The 27581-nt window shown below is 37.1% G+C and overlaps 1 protein-coding gene across 1 annotated transcript in view; it reads left to right on the forward strand.

Moving 5' to 3' along the window:
* The window catches only part of SV2C (synaptic vesicle glycoprotein 2C), a 119723-nt gene that overhangs the window by 38803 nt on the left and 53339 nt on the right, over positions 1 to 27581 (forward strand). The window contains exon 3 of the mRNA XM_071425223.1: positions 16213 to 16393. Coding sequence (XP_071281324.1) covers positions 16213 to 16393 — 181 coding nt within the window. The remainder of the gene's footprint in view (positions 1 to 16212; positions 16394 to 27581) is intronic.

Consider the following 27581-nt stretch of genomic DNA (forward strand, 5'->3'; position numbering starts at 1 on the left):
TCAACTCTGTCCTGTCTTACCATTGCGTTAACCTATGTGTTAGTCAAGACTTTGGTACAGATTCAAAGATAGTACTGTAACAAACTTAGAAATAATTTTTATATGTAAAAGACATTCTTAGCTGATGAGCCAGCCTACAGACATTTTCTTCCTTCTAAAAAACACAAGTATTGTGGTAAATCACTGGACTGATAATGCAGATACTGTGAATATGAACAGCAACAAACAGCTTACTGTGGAAATAAAATTATTTTCTGAAACCTCACATTTAGTGTCGCATAATACCTTGACCTAAGGATTTTTTCTGTTATTTTCTGAACTTAATGATCAATTTTTTTGTAGTATTTGTAGAAAGAAGAATATAATTGACATGACTAATTATTTTGGGCAAAAGCTGTTGTCTCAGCCTGGGACAACAACCTACCAATTCTGCATTGATTACTAACTTGCATATTAGCTGCTTTAGTAACAGTGGTTCCCATGCCTACTCTGTCTTAAAACCTACCAAACATAACCAGCATAACTTTAATCCACATAGTTCTTTCTCTTTACATGAGAAGAAGTGCTCTCCAGAGGCTTGGTAGCTGATGTAATGTGCTTATAAGCTCTGCTAAGAATACCAAATGATCTCTGAATTTTTCCATTTCTTAGTTTAAAGAAGTACTGGATTGCCAGATCCTTGCTATTTAATTTGATTCTGGTTTTGCAATGATAATTTTTGACAACTTTATATTCAACAAATACCTTCCTTCAAACTTAGCAAAGATGAATACAAGTCCTTCCAGCAGGACAGAATAACCCAAGGCACTCGTCGAAGCTAGTTACTAAAATGCTGGGGAGAAAACAGCTCTGCAGAAGGATCTGTGCCTTTTAGTAGGAAGCAAGTTGACATAGGACAGCAGTGCCTTGCAGGTGCATTGGCAAAAGTGACCGGTAAGCAGAGGGGAGTGATTATTTTCTGTTCTGAACACAGTAAGCCCACATGTTGGCTTCTCTGTCCTGTTGTGGAGTCACCTGAAAAGGAGAAATTAACAAATGCAGGCAAATTTAGTAGAGAACCAGTAATGTCACAAGAGAAGTAGAGTACACAGCATAAAAGAAGCAAAAGGACCCGGTGTTTAGTAGCACGGAGGAAAGAGGTCTGAGGTGAATCTGTCTGTACTATTCGGCAACAAAATTGAGAGAAACTACTGTGAAGGTGAATTAAGATTTTTCTCAAAGGAGCACAAAGATCAGAAGTTGCAGTTGGAGATCATCTGGTACAATGAAGAAAGTTCAGAGTGAGGTGGTCAACCAGTGGGAATGTTGCATAGAGAAGCTGTGGGATCTTTGGGAGATTCTCAAAAGCTGATTGAAGGCCTGAAGCAAAGTTATCTTGTTCTGAGGGCAACTGTGCTTTTAGCAGAGGTCAGAATAAAGCTCTTCAAAAGTCTCTCCTAGCCAAAATTTTTCCAATTATGCAAATGTATGATACTTCCTCCTACCTATGACTAAAACACAAGCTGCAGCTGTTGCACTTCAATAAGCTTTTAAAGGAAATGAGAGTTAGAATTCATGGATTGTACATAGGCTTGCTGTTTCAAACACACACTAGGGTCTAAATTAATTTAGGCAAAATCATATAGCTTTCATTATTTGTTCTTCTCCTGAGATCTGGCAGAAGATGGAAAGACGTCACTAAATGGTGGTGAATGAGGGGCTGCACAACCTGAGTTTGATGGGAGTATTTTTTAAATATTCATGTATCTACATGCCTAGTGGGATTATTTGCTGGTTAAGAGGTTTGAATTTTAATACATTGTCAGAAAACTGTCTTTACACCACAGTAAGCCTACTGCTGAGGTAAGCAGTTATCTGTGTATAACATTGTTGGCTTGTTTTGTTGAATATCAGTATAGGTCATAGAGATGGATGAGACCTCTTCCATGTTACTGCATAAAATACAGTGGGAGAAGGGGAGTGTCTTCTGGTTATATTCCAGTTATTAGTATGGTACTGCCTTTGTTATGACACAATACACCACAAGTGGCATAAAAGAAAGGAAATCCTGTTTCTCTTTTTCTTACTATGTTATGTTGATGAGACCTAGTAGATGTACTCTTAGACATGTGAAATTTGTATAAATTTCAAAGTATGAATTTTATTCAAGAGAGCGTAGATAGCAAAAAAGTTAGGTCCTTAAATATGATCTGGTATATATACACAATAAAAGCATCTAGGTAAAGACTATTTACTATTGGAGCCATATCAGATGTTTGCTAGTGAGGTATCTCACTGAAATAACAGTGACAGTCTGTTGCACTTACAGTTAATAGTAGTAATAAATCTTTAGCAGCAATAGAAATATTTAGAAATAGAGCTGCAGTCATTGAAATGCATCCTAAATATTCCAGAACAAGGTGAAAATTGGTCTGTAGGATTAATGTCTTACTCCTTCAGAAGGAGATGCCAGAAATTCAAATGCCATCATGCATGCTGTTCACCTTTGGTGCAGTTCAGCTCCCTTGCAAATGACATTAATAAAGTCCTCCTACTCAGTGCTTTTCTCACTTCCCTTCCAAACAGTTTTTTGAGGGTGAAAAATTAAGAGACAGATCCTTACAATTTCTAAGCTGTTACAAAATATGGACATGTGAAAATGGTGGTTATCTCTGGTTTTGTTTTCTGTGGGGAAAAAGGGGACAGTGGAGGGAATAAGCAAAGGGATTTTTTTTGTTATGACCTGGACTAAGCCTGTATCACATGGAACATCACAGACTGGCACAAGACAGGATCGGGGAGCACAGATTTAAACCATTAATGAAACACAGTGTACTCAGTGCTCTGTGCTGGTGCAGGCTCCCAGTGTCCCAGTGTAAGCAACTATCTAAGGTGGGTCATAGCTACCCTCTTTTTCTGAGTATGATGTTGTTCCCCAACCACTTTGTTGAAGCCAGTATTAAGAGGGTGAACAGACCCATTTCAAATGTTTTTCCTCTTTCAGGTTGTTTCCACACGCAGCTTTACTGCAAAGATCGATAAGGATCATTGACCCCCACCCATCATCCTGGTCAGGACAGCCCCAAAAATCATACCTGAGAGCCTGAGAGCATTGTCCAAACACCTTTGGAATTCTGTCAGGCTGGTGCTGTGACCACTGTTCTGGGGAGCCTCTTCCAATACCCAGCCACCTGCTGAGGGAGGAACATGATCTTGTTCCTACCTAAACTTCCCCTGGCACAGCTTCATGCCCCCTCCTCACGTCATGTCACTTGTTACCAGAGAGATCAGTGCCTGCTCCTCTGCTTCCCCTCATGAGGAAGATGTAGACTGCCATGAGGTCTTCCCTCAGACTCCTTCAGGCTGACCTCAGCCACTTCTCATAAGGCTTCCCCTCGAGACCCTTTATCATCTCCATTGCCCTGCTTTGGACACTTTCTAGTCGTTTAATGTCTTATTTTTATTCTGTGGCACCCAGAACTGCCCCGAGCACTCGAGGTGAGGCCACCCCAGTGCAGAGCAGAGCAGGACAATCCCTCCCTTGCCTGGCTGGTGATGCTGTCCCTGATGCCCCCAGGACACAGGTGGCCCTCCTGGCTACTAGGACACTGCTGACCATGTTCAACTTCCATATCCCTTTCCAAAGTGCTACTCTCCAGTTTTTAGTATCACTTATTAGCCTAGAAAATTGAATTTAAATAATTATTGCTTGTAGTTTTCTCCAAATCTGTCTCAGAGATTGAGTTTGTCTAAAATAATCTAAAATCTTTGGGCTGCTTTTTTGCTCTTGACAGGTTATTTTCTGGCTCTGCCTATCCCAGCACAGATCAGTAATTTTACCATTTATGTCACACAAATTTATAGTCCTACAAAAGTGGACAAAAGAAAGAAATGCTTCCCAAAGGAAAAGCCTGAGGGCAATGTTGATTTCACACATTTAATTTGGCTGTTGCCTTCACTTTTTCCTCCCTCTCTCAACTACCATGGGATCCCTGGTTGACAATACATCAATTCTTAAATCAATGTGTCAAATAAAGTTTTTTAGCCAAACTGAACATTTAAAAGAATATGGTGCAGTCTCTTACAAGTCTCAGTTTGGTTAATTCTGCAGCAGAGTTTAGTATAATCTGCAAGCTTTCAGATTTTTTGCATAGCTTTGTATTTTGCATCTTGCATCAAATGCTGATCTATGAAACGAAACAGAAATGTATTTCCTTGTCAAGACAAAGAAATATTTTTACAGAGAAAGTGGTAATGAACTTCCTTAAGACATGGACCAAACATTATTTAATGGCTTGTTCGTCACAGCTGAGTAAATATCTTGCTATGCATTTAATTCTTGAATTTAATCTATCAAGGATTTTTGAGCCTGTCAAAGTTTGACTTGTCTTTTATCTTACATTCTGAGTATGTTGAAGAATTGAAAGAAAATTGTATATTATTATAGCAACCATTTGAAATAGCTTCCTATTCCAGACCTTTGGCTTGTTTAAGGGAGTGTCAGTGCTAAAAAAGATGGAAAAAAGAATTTTAATCTGGTCTGGCTTCATTTTAATGCAGATGTAAATTTAATGCAGATGGGCGCATCAGTTCTCACTTTACACACTTGTTTCACTTGTTTGAGCTATTAGTTTATGATTATTTCAAATGTATGAAATATTACTACTTTCATAACTGATGCAGAATCAAAGTTGTGGTTATACAATATTACACAAAAAATACTTACACAAAGGAATACATGAATAGGACATATGTAAGTTTTTTTAAATCTTCCCTTCATGCAAATGCTTTTTCAGCAACAGCTATAATTGTAGCTAAAAGTCTGTTTGATTTAACAACAAATCACAGGATACTGTGATTTACTGACATTTATAATCAAGTCTCTTGCTTGCATTTAGTCTTACTCATTTTTCAGTGCTTTGTCAGCCCTATACAGAATGAGAAGTATTGATGTAAGGGAACAATATAAATGTAAGATTTTGTAGTTTCACATGCTATTAACAGGCCACAGGAGTCTGGGGTGAGTTACTCACAGATTTATCATGTGAGCAGAACTATGGGTAACTTACGGAAGTTCTGTTCATAATATTAATTTTTTTTACTAGGGAATCTCATATTTTACACTCAGATCAACTTTACTTACTACTCACACTGCTAGATGGGAACTTCCATACTGCTAACTGGAAAAATGTTGTTCCCTGGCTCTACTAAGCCTATGACATATTTACACAACATCTATCAATCTGCTTCAGCTAGAGGAAAAAAACCAAGAGGTTTTGATGGCGTATTTCATATATTGAGTTATTCTTGCTTAACAAGTAAACTTTACCCAGGATAAATATGTAATGACAAAGACTCACAGAAACCTGTTTAACTGGCAGAAAGGTGTTTTTACATAGTTTTTTGAGGGGATTGCAGAAAGTTGGGAGAGTACTAAAAGTAGAAAAATTAAGAAAATGGTGTAAAGTGAAACTGGATTTACATCCATTGTATTAAAGAAGATCTGCATTTTCAGTGATAGGCAAATTGGCTATTTGCAAATTTCTTTGTGTCAGTCTATTTGGACTGAAATTATTTGCTTTATACTGGCGAGAAGTGGAGCATCTTATATCAATTTGAAGGAGTATAGATGAGTATAACCCATGTGATATGTGACTCTATTGCACTGCATATTGCTTTTGTCTGTTGTTCATCAGACCTGCTCATTTTCACAGAGAACAAGTATTTTCCTAATCCATTAGAATTCAGGGCAATTTTCAAGGTTGGTTCTGAAGTTGCCACTAGCAAGTCATGTTCAATGGATATTTTAAACTGATAGATGCACTAATCTAAAAAAATTTCCATTTAGACATTATAACAATGCCTCGTGGTACCATGGTAAATACATAATTAAAAAGCCTGTTTTGTTTCACCAGCACCTGCAGGTGTATTGGCATCGCACAGAAGATTACTCTGATTCATTATTCCTAATTTTGAATTGGATTATTTAATCTGTTTCATTGACTGTAATTTGGAAAGCAGAACGAAGACATGGAATGGAAGATTTTTTTGACTCTCATGCAGCTCTGTGCTAGGTGAGGTCGAGCAGGCATTTTCTCAGGCAAATATGCGTGTTTCAGACCCTTATTAATTTTGGTAATCTGTTTCTCAACGAGTTCAGCCTAATTCAATGTGTGTTTCTGAAAGCAAAAGGTTTGGTTAGGTTTTAGGGTTTTTTCTTTATTTTTCTTTGGGGTTTTTTTCTGCTTTGTTTTTTTTATTGTAATTTTTCTTCCCCCACCCTTCCAGTTCATTGGAATAATGATGGTAACAGCCACTGTATTGATGCAACAAAATAAGAAGAAGATATTTTTTCCCATTTATGAGGAAAGGAGTTTACTTCTGCACTAGGATATACTTACAGAAAACAGACTTAATGGCTGATTGAAGAGATAACCAACAGTTTTCTTAAATATTGAACAGAAACAACTGAAATTGTAGTTTTGGTAATTAGTTCTTAGTATCATGTATTTTGATTTACTGCATTGGATGAATCTTTTATTAATGTAGGTTTTTATGGTTTAGAATTTTTGTTTTAATTCAACACTAATTAAAAGTTAGTGGTATTCATGGGATGTGCTCTGTTTAGGGTCAGAAGCAGGACTAGTTGAATTAGAAATTAATATTCAGGCAATAAAACATGTGGCCAAAATGAACAGTTTTGATATGAAATGAGATGATTAATGTAGATGACTGCACGGGCAATTTAAAGCTTTAGTGAAATATATCTTTTGGCTTTGAAATTTAATTAATCCTAACTCATTGCACAGCGCTATGCACTGTTCAAGCATATGCAGCATTTATAATCATTCTGATTCTCAGGACTGCCATGGAAGCGCTTTTCAAATTGCAAAGTCACAGCAATTTCTACCATGACAGGGTCAATTCAGAGATGGACAAAAGTGCAATGAATTTAGCATCTAAATCTGAGAGCAGAAAAATCCAGAGGAACCTCCCCAGTTGCAGGGGGATAAAACAGGAATTAGGGGGCCTAGGACAGCTTAACTAGGTGTGTTTTATCCAAAGCTTGTCTGTTAGGATTTTCTTGCTAGTGCCAGAGGGAATTGTTGGATCAAAGGAAAAGATAATGTGAAAATAGTATGTTCAATGATAGCACCTACGGAATCTGTCAACAGCTCCATGTCATCACCTGGGATTACCTGAGCTTATGTTAATGTCTGTGCTCTATATATGGCATATTGGTAGCTGCCATCTTGTAAAATATTGTTTATAAGGGAAGAAAAATACCATGTATTATTTGCTTTTTACAGTTCTACATTGTTAAATTTGAATGCTGATTGACTATTTGTGTTGGAAGTAGCAAGGAAATAGTGCTTTAATCTTTTTTTGTATAATGCACAGTTGATTTATCTATCCAAGTAATACCTATATGAAATAGCAGTATGCTTCTGTTGGCTGAAATAGTGACTGTGAGTATCCAGTTTAGAAATTATTCCAATGAAGAAATGGAATAACTCTGATCAAATATTTATTCTGATAAGTCTGTTATGGAATAAATAAAAATTATGCTAGCATCTGGTAGGAGATAATACTTTTTTTAAAGACTTAAGTTCTTGGCATGATAGCATTTTAAAAGTAGAAGTGATGATGACAATGTACTGCTGCCTTATCAGAAAATGCAGCTGTGCAGAATATTCCTCAGCCTAGCAAGTAATCTATTACCTGTCACAATCTCTGCAGCTACTGATCTTCTTCTATTAATTTATTAATTTATCTAATTTGGATATGAGGATGAACAGAAGCACTTATTCCTTTTGTCATTACAGTGTTTCAATTAAAATAATATCTGAGTACATAAGAATGTGTGTTACTAATGAAATAATAATCCAAAACTGAGTATTATTTCATTATTAAAATAAAAAGTGTCAACACACCTGCTGGTGTAAATTTTAAACATACACTATAAGGAAAGTGACTAGCATGCAGAAACGTAGAGCAAGAAAATATTATGTTTTCTTCCAAATGAACTGAAAATTTAAAGGTCTATACCTATATCACCTTGGTCTGCACTAAATATTTAAAATAAAACTAGTTTCATTAGCCCAAGGAAGGGAAATACGGAAGCAAAATGCTTCATGATGGAATTTAATTGAGCCTTATGCCACAAGCACTGCAAGTTGTAAATCTCACAACTGAGGTACAGGAAACTAATCAAAATTAAGCATATTAGGCATATAAATATAATATAAGGATGCCAGAGGGAAAAAACAAACCATATTAATAACGGAATGAAATTTTTGTGAATGATTGTTGTGGTCTCATTCATTGTTGATGGACAGTATTTCTTTTATAGGACTAGAAGAGTTTTGATCAAACATTTCCAGCAATGAATTTTCATCTTTGTGATTTCTCCCAGGGTGGATCTATTGGAGTAGATTCCTGAGACATGAAAGTTGTGTTCCTCGGGAAAAAAAGAAATGGTTTTGTTTTGATTTGTTTTTTTGGGGCCTGGTTGTTGTTGTATGATTTTTCTTTTTTTTTTCTTTTTTTTCTTTTTTTTTCTTTTTTTCTTTTTCTTTCTTTTTCCTTTCTTTTTTCTTTTTTTTTTTCTTTTTTCTTTTTTTCATTTTTTCTGGGTTTTTTATTTTTCTTTCTTTTTCTTTTTTTTTTCTTTTTTCTTTTTTCTTTTTTTTTCATTTTTTTTCTTTTTTTCTATTTTTTTGTTGGGTTGTTGTCTTTCTTTTTGTTTTATTTTGTTTTCTTTACTTAATTGAGATGATAGAACAGTTCTTACTTCCTCTTTCCATCCAAGAAAAAGAAATTCTTGGCTCATCTTTGATCTTTTGACCTTTGGAAGAGCAAGCTGATCTGTTTGGGTAGCCATACCATCAGGAGATTTTTACTTAAGTCTTGGTGTTAAATTGAGGCAAACAAATGGTAGGTATTTGTCAATCTAAAGTTTTGGTGACATAAAATTATGTATAGTCAAATTTTGTCTTGCATTACATTCTTTCTGCTCTCTAAATATGTCAGAAGTCCTATCCGCTTAGTTTCAGTTGGTTTTGGGTTCTGCATTTGTTTCACTTTTCGGGTTAAGTTGTCTCGAAAATTTGGACTTTGTTCTTTTGAAAAGGAAAAACTATGGGAGAAACCACCAGTTTTGTGTTCTTTTTACTTTTTATTTAATGTTTTGTACTTTTTTGGCTGTATATTTTGTATTTGTGAAACTTCTTTTTAGAACTAGAGTACTGGGCTACCTCACAACAATTTTCTTTTACTAAATCACTCATCAAATTATAATAGTCAGTCATAATATTACAAACCTGTATTTTTTGATTGTTTGTGCTGCTGATAATGCCGCACAAACAATTAAATTTTAATTTAATTTAATTTAAAAAAAATAAAATTTTTTCTCATTATCTTTAAGATCATAAACAGGTTTGCATGAAGAAGTGTTGAGTTACTTGCTCTTTTCCCATCTTTGTTGGTCAGCTGAGTATGATATTACTTTTCCTTGTTTTTGCTTTAAGTTCCATTTTCTTGATTTTCATGGTTGAGATCCTGTATTGCAGCTCATCAGTAATGTTTGAGAACAGGATCATTTTGTGTGAACCCTGGACAGAATTAATTTGATTTTTATTTATATGGAATTTCTGGGTTGGTATTTGACTGAATGTCATCAGATGTTTGTAGGCATATTTGAAAGTGGTGCTTGGGTTTGGTGGGTTGTTGGGTTTTTTTTTTTTTTTTTTTTTTTCTTTGTTTGTTTGGGATTTTTTTTTCCTACTAATGAAGCAGACGGACTATTTCTTGTATAGTTTTAAATTGATTACCGTGAGCTATCAATTGTATGAGATGTATTTTTTGCAGCTTTTACATCAGAGGATTTCCTTGAGTTGTTTTCTTATGTAAATACTAAAAAACCAGAATTTTACAAAAAAATAATTTTAAAAATTTGTTTTGGGTTGAAACAATATTTTTAGATTTTTTGCCTTGATGAAAACACTAATGATTCTGTATTGCTCAACAAATTTAAGAAGAGATGAGGGTGTATTTTCATTTTCCAATAGTCTCACTGGAATTTAGTCTTTTCCTTTTTCTTGAATTTATATCTTTCTTTAGTTCTTATGGAGATAAAGTTTTCCCTTTTTATTGATTGTGAAGCATATCCAGAATGTTTTGTGAACTAAGCAGCTAAAAGATATGCAAAAGCAAAATGGTCTATCATGCAAAGGCTTGTCACTTTGGAATTATCACTATTAGAGAACTAAACACAGAGGTTACTCAGCTGAAAGTTTTCTTCTTGAAGGCCCAAGAATGACTGCAGCATGATCGATGCTGTAAAAACTTCTATATTGAGAATGGGGAGCTTCAACATTCATAAAATAGCTTTATATCTTTCATGCATTTAAACAGATAAACCCTATTATTCTGATTTCTAAAAGTAATTCCAATAATACAAGTGAACCTTAACTGTCTGTAAATGTACTTTAAGCCAAAGAGCAAAGAGTTTAAAAAAAGTGTGTAATTAAGCATCTGTGCTAAAGAGTGTGAAATTTCATATCAAAGCCTGTCTGCAGTTGTCTTGACAGGGAAGGCGGGAGGAGTGGATTAGTCTGAAAGTTGTAATAGAAAAAGAGCCTGACATGCTGTGGCATTTTGGGGATTTATATACATTTCATATTATTAGGTAAGATAAGTCATTTAACATCTGAAATTAAGACACTAAATGTTTACTATGAGAAACAGCTAAAGTTTAGATGAAGGAAATCCAAGGCTTGAGAAGTCTTGAACTTGCAAAGACTCATGCAAAAGTTTAGTTTTAGTTAATATGGTGTCTATCTCACATGCTTGCTGGAAAACAGCACCTATCAGCTTTTTCAGATGGCTGAACAATTTGTGGTTTACTTTAACCACTTGGATCCACACATTAAAATTTTACCATTCTGTGTATATAGAGCTTGCCGTTTCACCACTGCAAGAAATATTTAGAGAAACAAAGAAATAGTTATTACAGATAAATATTAGTTTGTGGCAGTTCTTAATGTAGGAATATTGCAGCCATGGCACCTCTGAGGGGATGAATGGCATAATATTAAAAATAAAAAGTGAAGATCAAATATATTAAGTACGTAGGTTTTAGACATCTAAATACGTAGGCTAGAAAATTTAAGTTCTTTTGTCAATTTTGGAGTTATTACAGCTTTGTTATATTTGTTGTCTTAATGGATGTTTGCCTTAATTACCTCCCATTGCAAATACTTAATTAGAGGTTATGTTTGACAGTTACTGCATAGGTTGCTCCAATTTTCCAAGTCTTTTCTGATCAAAGAAACTATTAACAGATTATAATTAAATACAGGTCTGAAAGATTATAGTCTTTAAACTCCAAATATACTGTATTATCAGGATTAAAACAAATTTAAATCTGGATATTCTTATTCTTATATTCATCATGCTACTTATAGGCATTGCAATACTTCACTATGAATTATTATATTCTAAACAATAGCATATGGGAAGATCCAAGTACAAGTAAGTAAAACACTGATTACATTATAATTCTTAAAAAAATTGTTTTGCTTGTTATGGAATGACGTTTATAATTGCTCTTTCCAGAATAGAAATGATATTTTAATCTTATTTTTAAAGTCTTTTTATAACGTGTGTTCTTTTTCTGGCTGTATGAAATGCTTTCCTCATTCAGACAATTACCCAAACCACATAACAGGAAACAAATCTCCATGCTCATTTTATAACTGATTTACAATAGGTATGTTAATGCAAAAAGCTAATCAGGGAGTCCCATAGCCTCTGAGTCTCTCTATTGCAGCGAAATCTGACTTTTCTTTCATTGCTGTATTTTTTCCTGACTAAATACACTTACAAACTGATTTCTCAGAAGGTTTTGTCTATCTTTTAAATACCAGGCTATGAATTACAACTGATATCAGCAAGTAATAAAGTTATGGCAGTACAAGGAGTAAAATACTGCTTAACTGAACTGAAGTGACTAGTTATGCATTTATTGTTATGTCATTGTTTAAATTGTCCATAACTAGCATTTGGATACCAAGGGAGTTTTTGGTCAGCTGTTTGTTAGGCTAAACTCTTTCTAGCAGTATGAAAGATGCTGTGTACACATACCTGTAAAAATATCTAGCCATCTGGTAGCCAAAGTGTGTGTATAGTGTAAAGCAATCCCACACTAAGGTTCCCTTGTCTGAAGAGGATGTGTGTATTACATACATTTGTGCAGTGGGTGAAAATCATTGAAATATGTAAGAATTCTGTGATGAAAAGAAAATACAGGTTTGTTAAAACTTGTCAAAAGAACAATAAAAGAGATTATTTTCTTTAGCATGTTTCTTTTCAGCTACCATCTGCCTCTTCTCAATGCTCTTCCAAAAATTGACAGTTTTAGACAGTTTTGTTACCTTGTGGGGAAAATCCAAGACATATGATACAGATATCCTTCGAAGTCTTTATATATTTAAAATATGTTCTAAGGTCAGACTGGATATCAAACCAGTGAGTTCCTTCCACTGTATTAGCTGATTTCTTTAGAGAAAAGTGTACAAAGAGAAAAGTAGCCAGTCTTGTGGTTGGTAGTAGCTGTTCAAAAAAGGAGTACCGTCTCAGCATTACATGCTAGGTTGACATCTATATACATCTATAGATTGACGAACAATGTGGTACCTAATTTTTACATATATGAATTTATGCAAAATGTAATGTGTGAATTATAAAAGATGTGCAAAAAATTTAGTGTTATCCACAAGACATTTATGTTCTGACCAGTGGTATAACATAATAAACAAGAACTACAAAGGTTAGAAAAGAAATGCTCATGATAATCTGATGACAATAAAATTATCATCTTAGCTCATTGGCTACTTACATTTGTTGGGTGGTTGTTCAGCTATTTTACATGGTAAGAGTTCTCCTGTGCCATTTTTCACTTTTGTGACTTACTGGGAATATTGCTGCAGGGTAAAATGATCTTAAGGAAAAATTTGGAAGTTGAGACAAAGAGCACTTTCTTTTCACATGATGCAGGAGGGGTTTAAACTAAGGTTTACTAAAGTAAACTAAAGTTTACTGAACTAAAGAAGGGAGAACTTCAATCTACCCCAATCCTAGCATTTTGGTGCCGGTGCCAGTGCCAACAAGAGACACCCAAAATCTAGAGAATTTTCAGAATCCAGCATGTTTAGATAAGGAAGAAGTTCTTCATTATGGGACAGATTGTACAGAGAAGCTGAGGATGCACTGTCCGTGGAAGTTTGCAAGGCCAGGGGGAATGGGCGTCTGAAAAATCAGGTCTAATGAGGAGTGCCCATGGCAGCGGGGTTGGAAATAGATGGGCTTTAAGGTCCCTTACAACCCAAACCATTGTATGAATGTCTTACAATAAAGAGAGACAGAAAATACAGAATAGAAGACAGAAAATGTACCAAAACGTGTATTGTTGGTAGCTGCAGTAGGTTCAGGATGGAAGGGTAACAGATCTTTGGTCAAGGACAGGATGTGTGCAAAGACTACGAGGCAATTAGGAAAAAATTGGAAGTTAATATAATGGGAAAGAAAAAGATAATGCTGCTGCTCAGAGAGCAGCTTATTTATAGCAGTTTATTGACAGGATGAGAATATTATTTTTAGCAGCATCTTTCAGATGTTCTTTAGGAGAATTACATCAGTATAAGAGTCCAAAACACAGTACAATGACCAAAGGATTTTTCATCTAAAAGAAAGGGGTTTTTTTTTAAACTCAAGACTTGGAAACATTTTTCTATCATTGTTCAAAATGTTTTGATATATTTGTGCATCACAAGGAATGTAAATTGGTAAAATTATGATTATTTGCATCGAAATATTTCAAAGTTATCTCTATAAAGAAATAAAAGGCTATTTAATTGGTCTTCTCTATTTCTTATATTAGAATGTTGACCGGGAAAACCCAATAATACTTATACGGAAAAGAATGTAATGAATTTCACTGTAAGAATAAAAATGAACTTTTTTTCTTTTTGAAATCTGTCTGCTGGCAATATAGCTATTTGATGATCTTTGCTACATTCTTTCCACTCCTACTGTCAAGCAAGCAGCAGATCTGTTGGATGGAGTTTCCAAACTGCTTATGGGCAGCGATCCACCTGCAGCATGGTGAAATAACCCACAGGAGAGATCTTAAAGCCGTTGAATGAATATGCTAAATTACCCACCAATCTTTGTCTCTTTAGGACCAGGAAATACATTAGCCATGTGCATTTACAGGAAAATCTCAACTAGTGGAATAAAATTTCTGATCAGAATGAAAAAGCTATCCAATAAATGTCTGCTCCTAAAAACCTCTATACTGAAAAAGAATACTGTAATGTCTGTGTCCTTCCTGAGCTAAAGAAGGTAAAGAAAGATGTCTTAGTAATTCTGCGAATTCTGGATTTACTTGTATTATCATCAGTATTTTTTGATGAAAGTTTAAGAACCCAGCAAAATTTAGAAAATATTCATTGACAAATGCTGTTTTTTAGAAGACACTTAACTGTTTTTCTTACGGAGTTTGTTGCTTTAGGAATTCTCCTGTGATGAGCAGCATGGGATCTGTTATCCTGAGATTAGATGCAGCTCTGAGAAATCAGAAGCATCTGATTTAAAGGAAGATGCCTCTACTCATGGCAGGGGATTGAAGTTTAAGGTGGTCTTTAAGGTCCCTTCCAACCCAAACCACTTTATATAATTCTGATTCTATAATCTTGTTAATATACAATATAACACACAATGTGTATCCTATTTAAAAAATATCCTATTTCAAATTATGTCTCATAAGGAAACAGCAGTGGAAACTACTTGCACGAACATGAGAGGGAACAGAGACACTTCAGGGTGTATAAGACCCTGCAGATGTCAGCACTTCAGATGTTATCATCTGTAATTCCAAGAACAGAAATACTGATGAGTAAACTCTACACTGATACGCATTTAACCAAGCCCAGGAATTTAAATGGGTTTTCTTCAGCTTCCTTTACCATCCAACTACCTTCTGCAGGGCAAAGGTGATTCTTTTGGAGGCCAGAATTTCACAGCAATTACAGTCCATTAGAGCTGGAGAATTTGTCCATTCTTGAGATTAATCAAAAGGAGACACATAACAAAGATTTCTAGTATTTTAATTACTTCTAGCACCTTAGAGAGTAATTCCTGCTCTGTAGAAGATGGTAGCAATATGCAGAATATATAAAACCTAACCTGGGAAGTTCAACAAGAAACTAGATGGAAAAAGAATTCCACGTATTAAACAAAATACAAAGTTAATGGTTCTGTCCAAAACTTGGGAATTACTTTTTCCTTCTGACAGTGTGCTCAATATGTTATACATATTTGTCAAATGTTCCACAGGGTGTTTGGAAAGGAAATTATGTACAATGTGTTAAGATGTGAACAATTAAAATGTTAAATATTTCAACTTATCTTTCTGTGAGAAAGTACATGTGGAAACACAATTTATGCTAAAAAAATATCACCCCAATATTCTTTTTTGCTATACCATTTTAAGAAATGTAACTGTATCTGTTACATTTATTATAATTATTGAGAGGGGGAAACACGACAAAAATCCCCCAAAACAACAAGTCAAGAACATTACAGTGTTTTTGCTTTGAAAGGACATTGACTTTTAAAATAAAGAAATACACTGAGGTAGGAGGGAGAAAAAACCAATCAAGATGGACATTTTTGATTCTATAGATCTCAGGTGAAAAGTGTTTGTTTTATAATCAGCTTTTTTTAGCACATATTACTCCCAGCGATCCTGATGTTTAATGTCCTGCAGAAGATGTTCAGACAAATTGTATCTGTAGGGGAAGTAATATTTTTTCGCAATATTTAACATGAATTCATTTTAATTCTGAGGAAATAGTGGCATTTTCTCCTCCTAGTCAGACTTATTTGCCTGCATGTTCATTGTTTTAGCTAGATGCACCTTTAGTATCTATATTAAGCTTCAGTTTTATGTTTATATTAAGTGTGTCTGGTAACAGATGAAAAAAACAGTAGGAAATCTGTTCTCTCTAGATACATTTACAAAACTGTGCATGTAATTTCTATTCAGTGAGAAAGGATAAAATCATCAGTATACTAATCTTTTTGTAAGGTTAGAAGGTTAACTGATTTTTGGTGTTGCCAATTATGTAGCTGACAAAATATCTCTTTTTGTATTTTTGTGTATTACAGGGAGTATCGTGTACCTTGGGATGATGGTGGGGGCATTCTTCTGGGGAGGCTTGGCAGACAAGGTGGGAAGGAGACAATCACTCCTGATATGTATGTCTGTCAATGGATTCTTTGCCTTCCTTTCATCCTTTGTCCAGGGCTATGGCTTCTTCCTCTTCTGTCGCTTGTTTTCTGGATTTGGGTAAGCTCCTCTGGTTTTGTTAATTTTCAAAATTCTGTGTGTTAATAAAACTTTTCTGTTTGCATGAGCACATTATTTAGTGTAGAAATATAGTCCGTGTCAGTGGTGAGAGAACTAAGCAAGGCAGCTACTACACTCCTGAATAGCAACCTGAAGGGGAAGAATAATTTTGGAGGAAAGACACAGACTGAAAACTGTGAGATTGAGTTTGTTCTTATATTGCAAAGGATTTGTTTTGTGAAGCTGATCAACTTGCTTAACTCTTTTAAGCCTCAGCTTCTTTGTGTACAGTATCTTCTTCAGTCAGCAAAGTAACACTCTCAATACAGGTGTACACTAAGTTTTTGGTAATATTTGTAAAGTTTCTAATGTCTTTATGTGCACAATATTGTGCACATGGCATCATGATAAATTTACAATGGGGTCCTAAACTGTGTCAAATGTTCTCTCTGAAACATTTGGAGTTTATGAACCTGTGTTTTCTTTACTTTTCATTTAAATAACTTCTCAGTGATTAAATTTATAAATATAAACTTTTATGAGCAGAGAAGGACTTAGATAAGTAAACTACTATGAGAAAACCTATACCTTTACTGCACACTTGGATAAACAAGAGCTCTTTCCGCTGACTGCTTGGTTTAGCACTTCTGGTCATTGCTCGATTCAGATTAAGACTCCTAATTACAGTTCCAGTTCAGACCACTATCAGTCTTTGGTATGCTGAATAGGCAGGATCAGATGAGAGTACAGCAGCTGTGCTGTAAAGCCACACATATGAACTCCATTTCTTTAATGGTTTGTTGCCTTTATGTTATGGAGCTATGGTTCAGCAATGCAGTTGTATGATATTTGTGCTCTGAGAAATCCTTTGAACTGGTCGGAAGTAGGCTAGGGCTCAACATGAATACCAAAAAGAAATTACCATAGCACTCAGTAGTTTTAAACTGATTTAGGAAGAGGAATAGAAGGACAAGAGGAGAGAGAAAAGTGTGAGGAGTCATCTAGCTAGAAGAATCTCTTAGTTTGTCACCAGATTGTCAGATACGGCTTTATAAGACAAGAAGGAAAAATGGCAATATTCTACTTCCTGAAAACCCCAAATCCCATAGAAAAACAAAATTTAAAAAATCCGTTATCATAAATTACCATCAGTTCCAGAAGCTATGTTTTTTCACTCCATGCACAAACACTACAGATCATGTAGCATGACACTTTCACTCTTTTGTGATCCTGCAAAGTTGAGAAGCTTGTTGTATTCCTGCTTAGCCTGGTCAATTTCCTGGGGCAGGTCTGGACCCTTATGCTACAAAGGTTTGTTTTTTTGCAGACCCAAAATGGCTTTAACTGAAATTGTCCCTTTTGGGATATACTGCAAAATATGTATTTATTATGCTTCATGAGAAACTTGCCTACACCATTTCCTCCTCACCTGTCTAGGAGCTTTTACAGTAAGAGTCAGTGCCTGTAGCTTTCCTTGTGATACATGTTTGTCCTTGATTGGGAACCACATTCTCTTGTGTACCCAGCGTATTATTAAAGGTCCTTGAAGGAGCAGGCCCTTCAAATCTTTATCTTATACTTTCCCCACTCTGTTCAAAGTCCTCCTACCGCATCTTTGAGAGCTACATGAATAGATCATAGATAATTTGTCACCATGTACTATATTTTAAATGGAGTCTCCAAAACAAAACAAACTCCAAACCAATCCAACAACAACAACAACAAAAGACAGCATGAACTGTAGAGTTGTTCCTCATAGCAATTACTGCAGAGAGAGATTCATGGCTGGCTCATATTTGCTGTTTTCTTCAAAGATTGGATTTTTCCCCTGAATAATCCCTTTCAGATTATATCAGGGTAGGAGTGTGAAAGCCATGAGGTTTCTAGAAATCTGTTTGTCAGACCCTCAAGATGAGGAAAATCCCATCTTGATGGGTGTTTCCTCTTCCAGTCAATGGGCACATCACAAAACTTGCCCCTCTTCCAGTCAATGGGCACCTCACAAAACTGCCTCAGTTTCTCAGATATGGAGGATAGTGGCTTAGAAACTTTGTCTTTCAATTTCATCAGGACCCACCAGTGTATCTTATCAGGTCCCATCAGCCTGTGCATCTTCAGGCTACTTAGATGTTCTCGAACCTGATCTTCTCCTGCAGTGGAATGTTGTCATTCTTCAAGTTCCCCTGCCTTGTCTCCTGCAGCTGATGTGAGTGGAGCTCTTCATGATGAAGACTGAGGGGGAAAAAAAGTTAAGTGCCCCAGCCTTCTCCATATTCAGGTAACCAGATCTCTGGTTTCCTTTCGGAAAAGGCACAGGTTTTCTCTAGGCTTCTCAATGACCTTCCACTGTACCTCCGTTTTTGAGTGAGGATAGTTTGTTCCAGTAATTTTGTGTGATTCAAATAGCCCAACTATGGAACTTGAATGATTTTATATGTTTTAAAGGCAAAATAGTATTGTTACTCAGACTGGAGAGTAGTGGGAGTTTTCTGAAGGGGCAGAGAGTTATTGGGATAATTTCTTTTAATTAAAGATCACTCAAATTTAATCCAGAAGTCTGATAAAGGTCTAGGAGGGCTTTAGACATGGTTTCCTACAAAGTGAAAAGACATAGAAGAGAAACTGTGCATGGTATTCATCATTAGCCATTGTGGGAAGGTACGAATATTTATCATCAAAAAGCACCTTGTTGTATCTGTTTGAAAATGTCAAAAGAATGTTTTTCTGATACAGAGCATGACTCACAACATAGCTGCTAACTTGAATGAAGCTGGAGTTTATTCTTTCTTCTGAGCAAAAAAAAAGATGCTAAATAAATGTGGCCTCTTTTAAAAGCACACAGTATGTCCAGAATGCAAAATTTCTTCAATTTGCCAGAATTGGAAATTTGGCCAAATTTCTTCTCCAAACCCACAGAAATATTAGGAAATACAGGTTAGATATTGTTAACTGATGTAACAAAAAGCTATTAAGAAGCTTTTCTCCTGCCTGTTATCCCTTGTGAAAAAAAGTCTTTCAGAAGATATATTAACATAATATTCCTTTTTGAGACTGCTTTAGACTATACTTCGTTACATCTGAGACTTACCTACAGACCAACTTTCTTCATCCTTCCTTAGACAATCTCTAAACCTTCCTGCAGTACTCCTTCTATATTATTGGAATCTATCAGAGAGTGCTGGTGTCACTATGGTAGAACAAAACTTGTAATTCAGGTATTTTCTCAAATTCTTCACTTTTTCATGGGGAATCAAAAGTTAGCAAAAATCCAAAACTGTGAATGTAGTTCCTTTTAACTTGCAGTTCTGAGGGGTTCCCTGAGTAAGTCCACAGACCCTGACTTTTACCAGCAGTTTTGTATACTACATCTAGTGGCAAAAAACACTTTAGGATTGCATATCCACCCCTTGGAGACTGTGACATGAAGGGTGTACAAGCAGTCTATATACATAACAACTGCAAAAATGTTCCAACAGAGATGGAGACTGTGTGGAACGAGGACAAGATTGTTGACCTACCCAAGCAGTTCCTTCAGGAACTTCAGACCTAGACCAACCTCCAGCTTTTATAATTCTATATCATCACTATTTAGTATCATGTTGTATTTATCTTTTACTTCCTCATATCCACTTGTTCCACTGCTTTTTTTGTGAAGAACCTTGTATTCTCTCACTCTCAAAATGTTGTAATCTTCTGCCTCTGATTCCTCTTCAGCATCCAGCTGTGTCCTACCCAGGGCTATCAGTGTTTTTACACTGTGAGCTAATGAATAGCTCTGCAGGTGACTGGCTTCAAAGCTGATAGGCTATGCCAAAAGGGATATACACTTCTCAGTGAAGCCAAGTGAGCAGTTGGCAAGGTCTGAGCTTCACAAATTGCTTTGCTTCAGTCCTTGCAGCTTCAGATGTGGGTAAAGGTTGATGAGAGGTTCTGAGAGAGAAAGGGGTCTTCTCTAAACCTTCTCTTCCCTTCTGTGAGAGAAGACAGCATTCTTATGAGGAAAGGAAGATTATATAAAGGGGAGAAAAGGAAGGAAAAGACCAGACAAGGGTAAATAAAGAGAGCTTACACAACAGAAAAAAATCAAAATAAAAATTATAGAATCGTAGAATTATTTAGGTTGGAAAGGATCTTTAAAATCATTGAGGTCAACCATCAAACTAATACTGCCAAGTCCACCACTAAGCCTTATTCCTAAGCATCTCATCTACATACTTTAACACCCTCCAGGGATGGACATTCCACACTTCCCTGAGCAGCCTGTTGGAATGTTTTGCAAACCTTTCCATGAAGAATTTTTTCCATGAAGGAATTTTTCCTACTATGCCATTCCTATGGTACAGCTGAGGCTATTTCCTCTCATTCTATTTTTTGTCCCTGGGAAAAGGGGGGACCAACCTTTCTACACCTCTTTTCAGGTAGATGTAGGAGTGATAAAGGTTTTTTTTCTGATTTTCTCTAGCTGAAAGTCCCCCAGTTCCCTCAGCCACTCCTCTTAGGACTTTGCTCCAAATGTTTTGCCATCCTTGTTATCCTCTCTGATCATGTTCCAGCATCAAAATGACCTTCCTGTGGTAGGGGCTGAAAATTAAACACAGGATTGGAAGTGTTGGCCTTACCAGTGCCCAGTACAGGGGACAATCCCTGCCCTGGCCCTGCTGGCCACACCATTGCTGATCCAGGCCAGGATGCCATTGGCCTTCTTGGCCACCTGGGCACAGCCTGGCTCATGGTCAGCTGCTGTCACCAGCACCCCCAGGTCCTTTCCAGCCACTCTGCCCCAGCCTGTGGAGCTGCCTGGGGTTGGTGTGACCCAAGGGCAGGACCCAGCACTGGGCCTTGTGGAACCTCACACCATTGGCCTCAGCCATGATCCAGCCTGCCCAGATCCCTCTGCAGAGCCTTCCTGCCCTCCAGCAGATCAGCACTCCCACCTAGCTTGGTGTCACCTGCAAACTAATTGAGAGTCCACTTGATCCCCTTGTCCAGGTCATCAAGGAGGGCATTTAACAGGACTGGCACCAGTACTGAGCCCTGGGGAGCAGCACTGGTGACAGCCATCAGGTGGGTGTAACTCCACTCACTGCTGCTTTCTGGGCTCAGCCAGCCTGACAGTCCTTTACCCAGGGAACAGGGCAACTGTCCAAGTCATAGGCTGCCAGTTTCTCCAGGGCAGTGCTTTGGGAAATGGTGTCAAAGGCTTTACTAAAGTCCAGTTGGGCAACATCCACATTCTTTCCCTCCTCCATGGTGTATGGTTTGTGAAAACCAGGTCCTACTTGATCTCCTTCTATTTTAGGATCGCCCACTTTGGATGGGCAATCCTATAATAGAAGGAGATCAAGTAGGTCCTGCTTTTCACAAGCCATACCCATGATGGCTGGGCTTGATCCCCTGGTTCTCCTATATGTGCCATGTGATGGTGCAGGCTTATCTGCTCCATGACATTCCTGGACACTGCAGTCAGGCCTGTAGTTTCCCAGATCCTCCTTCCGACCCTCCTTGTAGATGTGCATCATATATCCCAACCTCCAGTCTACTGACACCTCCCCAGTTAGTCAGGACTGCTGGTAAATGATGGAAAGTGGCTCAGTGGGCACTTCCACCATCACCTCTAGGGCTCCTGTGTGGATCCTACCCAGGCCCAAACGTTTGAGCGTGTCTAAGTGATGTAGTGGGTCTCTGAACATTTCCGTTTGGATTATGTGGGCTTCATTCTGCTTCTGCTCTTGTCTCACAGATCAGGAGGTTGGGTGCCCTGGGAGCAGCTGGTCTGACTGTTAAAAATTGAAACAAAGAAGACCCCAGTCTTTTCTTCATGCTTTGTCACTGTGTTTCCTTCCCCCTTCATATGAAAATGGCTGGGTTCTCTCCTTAGCCTGCCTTTGTTGTTAATATATTTACTGAAACCTTTTTTTGTCTTTACGGCAATACATAGGTTAAGAATCAGTTGGGCTTTGGCTCTTCTGATTTTCTCCCTGCATAATCTCATGATATCCCTGTATTCTTCCTGAGCAGCCTGCCTACTCTTTCTTAGATCATAAACTCTCTTATGTTTTTTCTGGAGTTCAGCTCTCTCTTCAGTCAGGCTGGTCTTCTTCCCTGTAGTCCAACTTTCAGCATATGGTGACAGGCTGGTCCTGCACTTCTAGGATTTCATTCCTGAAGAATGTCCAGTGGTCCTGGGCTCATTTGGCAACCACAACTGCCTCCCAAGGGACTTTCTCAACCAGGCTTCTAAACAGGCCCAAGTCTGCCCTCCACAAGTTCAAGGTACATGTTCTCCTTGCCAACTTTCCTTACTTCTCTGACAATGAAAGCTTATCACAGTGGCCCAGAGAGCCTCCAGCCATCATATCCCATCACCCACCAGTCCTCCTCTGCTCAGAAACAACAGTTCCAGTAGGGTGCCCTACCTTGTTGACATCTTGACCAGCTGTGTCAGGGCATTATCTTCCAGGAACCTCCTGGGCTGGTTCCTCTCCACTCTGTTGCTTTTCCAGCAGGCATCTGGTAGGTTGAAATCCCCCACAAGAACAGTGGGGGGATTGTGCCAGTGATTGTGAGAGCTGTCCCAATTGCTTCTAGACTGTTTCACCTGCCTTTTCTTTCTGTTTTGGTGGTCTATAGCAGACACTGACGTTGGTATTTGTCTTTCAAGTAAAAACTTGAAGAGTGAAAAAGAAGAAGAAAATCTACAAAAGAAAGAATTAATTAGCATATGTGAAAGCAATTTATCTGACATATCTGACACATTTTTTGCTATTATATGCTTGAATGTAAATTAAACTTGATTTTTTAAATAGTGTTGGGTAAATAGGGGGAATGAGTTATTTATTTGTCAATTCATTTTTTGTCAGAACTGACTATTGTAGAGTTCAGTAAATTATCATGCGAATCATTTTTACAAGGACTCTCTTGCTATTAATAGCATACAGGCCACTTATGTACCTGCAAAAAAACTTCCTTATTCATAGTCCAAAGAAACACTTGTATTTAAAAATGGGTACAGTGATCAACAAAGCTTAGTCTTTAGTGTAATGCAGTTTTCTAGGTCTTTATCCAGCAGTTCTCAAGGAAAATGTTGATCTGTTTGCTCACCATTAAATACTTTGCCAGTCTAATGGCAGTTCTGAAAGGAAAACCACAGTGATATTTTTCAATGAGACTTGTGGTACTGGGGTAGAAAACTGTTCAAGAAAACTGTTATGTGCAATTGGATGGAAGGACAAGGAGTGATGGGCTGTTTCTAAATCTCTGAATCTGTGTTTTGAGCTCTATCACTTTTTAACAAATAACGAATAACAAGGTGACAACTTGCAAATGCGGTCTCACACAGACACTATCTATTTTTAGTCTGGATGTTGTTCAAGTTTGAAAGAGAAGACAAGGTATTTCAGAAGAACACCATCCTACCGTGTATGTTTAGTATTCTGTAAGGGCTTTTTGTCCTAATTACCTCTATTCCTTTTATGCTTTTACATTTCAAGCCCTTTCGGCTAGTGAATCTGCAAATAAACAATAGCTTCTATCTGAAGCCAGAGGTTTCTGAATGCCTCACAGACGTGTTTTCATCCCAGCTGTCACACTGTGCAGTTGCCAAAATCTGTTGTGACAAATCACAGCTCTGAAGGTAGATTAGCAGACATTTATCATCTTTGTTTGTAACAGAGAAAATGCAAATGTATCTTAGCTTATTGTTTGTTTCATTGAATCCCACTCTCCTAAGGTGCACCCCTTAAATCTCCTTTTGGTTTCACCTTTCTCACAATTGCACAGAACAAACCTGAACTGAGACTGTACATAAATATGCATTCTCTCTTGCTTTGCCTACTTCTGATGGGGTTTATTACATAAGATGAAGAATAACTGAAAAAGATCATTATTTATTGTTCTTTTGATTGACATTTATGGTATTCTCCCACATATAAGCAATACATGCAGTAGCAAAAGGTTCCTGCTATTTTATTAGTGTTGTTCTTTCATATATTCCTACATATTTACCAAAAAAAAATCAAGGCTGAAGGCATGTGTCCTTTTATTTCACATGAAAAGTCTGATTTTTATTGAGTGAGAGAACTTATTTCATGATTTTGGGCCAAGCTCAATGAAGTTTTGCCTCCTGTTGGTATTAGATTTTGCCTCATTACAGAATGTGTTATTCAGGAGACAGATATCACTCATGATCATCATCCCAGAGGCTTACATCTGTGGGTTTTTAATCCTCTAAAAAAATGTTCAGACTCCACATAATTTATCTGTGAAGGAAGATAGGAAAAAAAGTACTTAGTTTTTGTACATACTAACAAGATACATACTATTCATGACCCAGAAGGAAGTAGTGCATGGACTTCTCTCTGTTATCTGTGGGTAACATGTTTACATCCACTGCTTTGGTTAGGATAACTGAAGAGATAACAGAAATGAATAAGAGATGAGATATTAAAGCTTCAGCTTGTTTGAATAATTTGTGTTTAGGAAAGTTAAACTCCTTCCCATTTTTAGAATGAATAGTCTTCTCAAGTCAACCCACAATTTTCATGGGCTTTTTATCTGCACAGGGAGACATATCAAGAGAAGAATGTAGTTTCACATATCAAATTATTTTCTGCAAGTGACAATGAGCCATATAATTTACAAACACAGTAACAGTAAAGAGCCCACTGTATAATACCAATTCTTTGCCAGAAGCAGACTTAACACTGTAACCTGTGGGAAAATAGCATTTGCATTTCCCTTAAAACAAAAGATGAAGTCTTCCTACTGAGGCAGTTCTGCTTTTAATTTTACTTGAAATTCACTCCTGTACATACCAACATGCATTTCACAAAATGCTGGCGGGCAACAACAAGACAGTTGCTTTCAAACTTACAATACAAAAATGTTGAGAATCAGATTTTATTCCTTCCCTAAAAATATGGAAGGGCTCACCTGGACGCACTGAATTATTAAGGGTTTGTATGAGTGCAATTGAAGGTGGGATCTAGCCAAAGTTTTCTTTTTTAAAACTGTTACAATTGTGTTCTTCTTTGCACCTGTTGCATGATTTATTGGTGGATTTCTTTAAATATGAACTTTTGATAAGTTAATTCATAAACAGCAGTAGTGGCTGAAAGATCTGAAAAATCCTCACAAGAAAGTGATGGAAGAAGTTGGAGATACTCTGATCTTCTCTTGTCCCAGTCTTGGAGAGGTAGTTTATGCTTCTGCTAGCAATGTTCAGTATACCAGACACCATGTTAGTTCCATGATAGAAAATGACTGTAGTACCAAGCACAAGTTAAAACTTCTGCAAGTTGGGAAGAAATTTCTTTGCTCCTTAGAAGAGTTCTCAAGGTCCATTGAGTTTTTAAGACTATTTCTCATTGTTGTTTGGTGTGAGAACAATTGTAGCTGTTCCTACTCTCCCTTCCTGCTGTCACTTCCTCTGCATTTAGGAGCAAGTTTTAGGGAATGGAGACATGGCTACTGCCAGTTTGAGATTGTCCAGCATTAAGAGCAAAAGAACAGTCTTCTGCAGGAGGATGCTTCCTCTCCATCTTCCTCCTTGTTCCTTCAGTTTTGCAGTTGATTAGCCTTTCTAAGATTTTCATAATCAATTTTTAGTCCTTGTAGTAGCTTTATGATATAAGAAGAGCTTCATATGTACCAGCATCCTAAAATACTCTGTACTTATATGAGGCTAGAAGGACGAGTTTAACCAGCTGAGAAGCAAATTTTCCATTCACAGGTTTAAGGTGCAGAAAAGCACATAACTCACTTTACTACACCATTGCTGTGAAACAAACACCTACAACTCTCCATAGCAGCAGTTTTCTGAATGATGAAAGTACATCCTGTATTTCTCCTTTAAACTCTAGACTGGTTATTTTCACTGTTTAGTCAATACAAACACACTATCTGGACTTTAAAGAATTTCTTAGCCTGTTGATGTACTCACTGGAAGTGCCAAATAAACCAATCAGTTGAAACGGAAGAATTGTGAGTTTTCAATGCTGATTATTTTTTTCTTGCTTATTTGCATATCCTAAGTAAACATTTTTATTTTTTGGCTCCCGAATTCCTTTTACATGTATAAAGGGTCTATTTGCTAGCCAAGTTGCCCTATTGATTTGGACAGGGCTTCTTCTGTAGCTTTGGAGAACCTTTAGGATGTAGCATATATGTCAACCCACCTGGATCAGTTTTAATGGCTAAAGCAGCATTTACCTCTCATCATCCATTATATAGTTGATTCATGCTAGCAGGTGGGAGGTGCCTTTTTAGCTACTTTTGGTCAGGTTCTCTTCATTTTGTGGCATTAAGACAAGGTAGATTTTCTCAACTTGAAACATCCACCCAATGGATGCCATGAGCAACCTATTAAATTAGGTCTCCTTGAAAGCGGACACCTATAACTCCTTATCAGCACTTTTCTTCTTTGTCAGGAAAGAAGAAGATCTTGTTTCTGGTTCTACTGGTAAATTTTTGACCTTAGAAAAGAAACTCTAATTAGAACCATGAGTACTCTATTTGGAACAATGTGGGAGTGCAATTCAAAGCCATCTCTGCACCCTGGAGGGTTTATATCATAGCAGTAATCCTTTTATACTTATGAAACTGGAGAGCATTGAATCCATAAAAGCACGGAGACAGCAGGGTTTCCCCATCACAGGAAAATGAGTTGTGGTTCTACTCTTGGCCATGCCCCCTCAATTTTTCCTCAGCCTAGGGGAAGCTCCAAGGACATTGTCCCTTGTTGCCTGCGACAGGGCAGTTTCCTAGTGAAGGCTTTAAGTATTTCGGCCCATGAGAAGAAATGGGATACACCTTGTTAGCTGTGTATATAACAGGAATTCCTAGAGGTGTAAACCTTTGCATTACCAGAAGAGCCTTTAATAGCTAGCAGGTTCAACTATGCAAAAGATTCGTTGTAAAGCTAAATATTGACCAGCAGTATTTCAGAAAAGACAAGGCTTCAGGATGTCCTAATTGGATCCTCCAGTACCTGAAGGGATCCTGTAAGAAAAATTGAGAGAGACTTTTTACAATCGTGTGTGGTGATAGAACAATGTGGAATGGCTTCAAACTGAAAGAGGGCAGGTTTAGGTTAGATACTAGGAAGAAATTCTTTCCTGTGAAGATGGTGAGGCATTGAAACAGGGTATTGAGGAATGTCGTGCCATCCATGGCAATGTTCAAGGCCAGA

The sequence above is a fragment of the Agelaius tricolor genome, unplaced genomic scaffold (genome assembly GCF_023055355.1).
Source record: "Agelaius tricolor isolate 1412-34295 unplaced genomic scaffold, bAgeTri1.0.p SCAF_4, whole genome shotgun sequence".
Taxonomy (NCBI): domain Eukaryota; kingdom Metazoa; phylum Chordata; class Aves; order Passeriformes; family Icteridae; genus Agelaius; species Agelaius tricolor.